The 1,034-nt window shown below is 57.4% G+C and overlaps 1 protein-coding gene across 1 annotated transcript in view; it reads left to right on the forward strand.

The window, feature by feature from the left end:
* Positions 1-341: 341 nt before the first annotated feature.
* Positions 342-1,034, forward strand: part of EFNA3 (ephrin-A3) — an 8,728-nt gene continuing 8,035 nt past the window's right edge. Inside the window, exon 1 of the mRNA XM_015571683.1 lies at positions 342-470. Coding sequence (XP_015427169.1) covers positions 342-470 — 129 coding nt within the window. The remainder of the gene's footprint in view (positions 471-1,034) is intronic.

A 1,034-nucleotide genomic window follows, 5' to 3' on the forward strand; every position in this document is an offset into this window, starting at 1 on the left:
AGAGATGGGAGGCGAACAGGATTCTAGACCCTTTCGCTCAACTTCTCCGTCCTAGGAAAAGGAGAGCACGGAGCTATGCGTGCGTAGAGGGCGCATGTAGGTCCGTGTATGAGGCTTGTGTGTGCATGTGTCTGATGTATGCTTCCCTGTCTCTGTATATCTGAGGGTCTGTGTTTCTACAGATCTCTAGTTATCTGAAATTACCTTTACCTGTGAGTGTGTGTGTGCGCGCGCACGTGCAGGGGGCATGTGTGTGTCTATAAATTGGTGTCAGCTTCTGGGTGTCTGCTTTTTCCTGATTGTGTGTGTGTAATGTCGTGCTTGGGTGTCCCTGTAGGACAATGACTGTGGTGAGAGCTGGGACCCAGGGTGCTCTGCCCTCTGCCCTCTTGTCAGTGTTGATGAGAGTAGGCCTGAGAATACCTGAGGACATCCCTGCACTGGGAGGGGGCCTGCTGGAGTATGTGAGGGTGTGTGTGTGTGTGTGTGTGTCCGTCCCAGGAAAGCCTGGTTTGCTCCAGCTGACTCTCCTGGGTCCCTCCTCCACCTCGGCCCTGGAATGCCGGGCCCTCCTAGCACCCAGGACTGACATTCTTGGGGGCTGAGCTCCTCTACCCCACCCCACCCCCCGAAAAATAAGCCTCCTGCTCAGGTGGGAGCTTCAGGTCAACAGCTATCAGGTGTGGTGCCAGCTGAGGGCTTGTCCACACCCTCCAGGCCACCACCGCCACCACCGCCACCGCCCCCCCAGCTCCCCGCGACTCTCCATTCCCAGGGGAAGAGGGGCAATGGAAGGAGCAGAGGGCCAGACCGTTCAAAAAGGAGGGGGGGTAGTGCTACTGATGAAGAGGTCCTGGATCCCCGCCTTCTTTTCAAGTCTCTACCCCATCCCAGAAATTCATGTGTTCACTCCAGATGGCGATCCCTGCCTTGGGAACTCCAGACCAGGGAGCAGAAAACCTGGGACCAGCGGGAGCAAATTAAACCTCGCAGGGAGAGGCGAGGAGCGCGCGGGTTGCACGGCTCCAACCTCC

Source organism: Myotis davidii, unplaced genomic scaffold, assembly GCF_000327345.1.
Source record: "Myotis davidii unplaced genomic scaffold, ASM32734v1 scaffold208, whole genome shotgun sequence".
NCBI lineage: Eukaryota > Metazoa > Chordata > Mammalia > Chiroptera > Vespertilionidae > Myotis > Myotis davidii.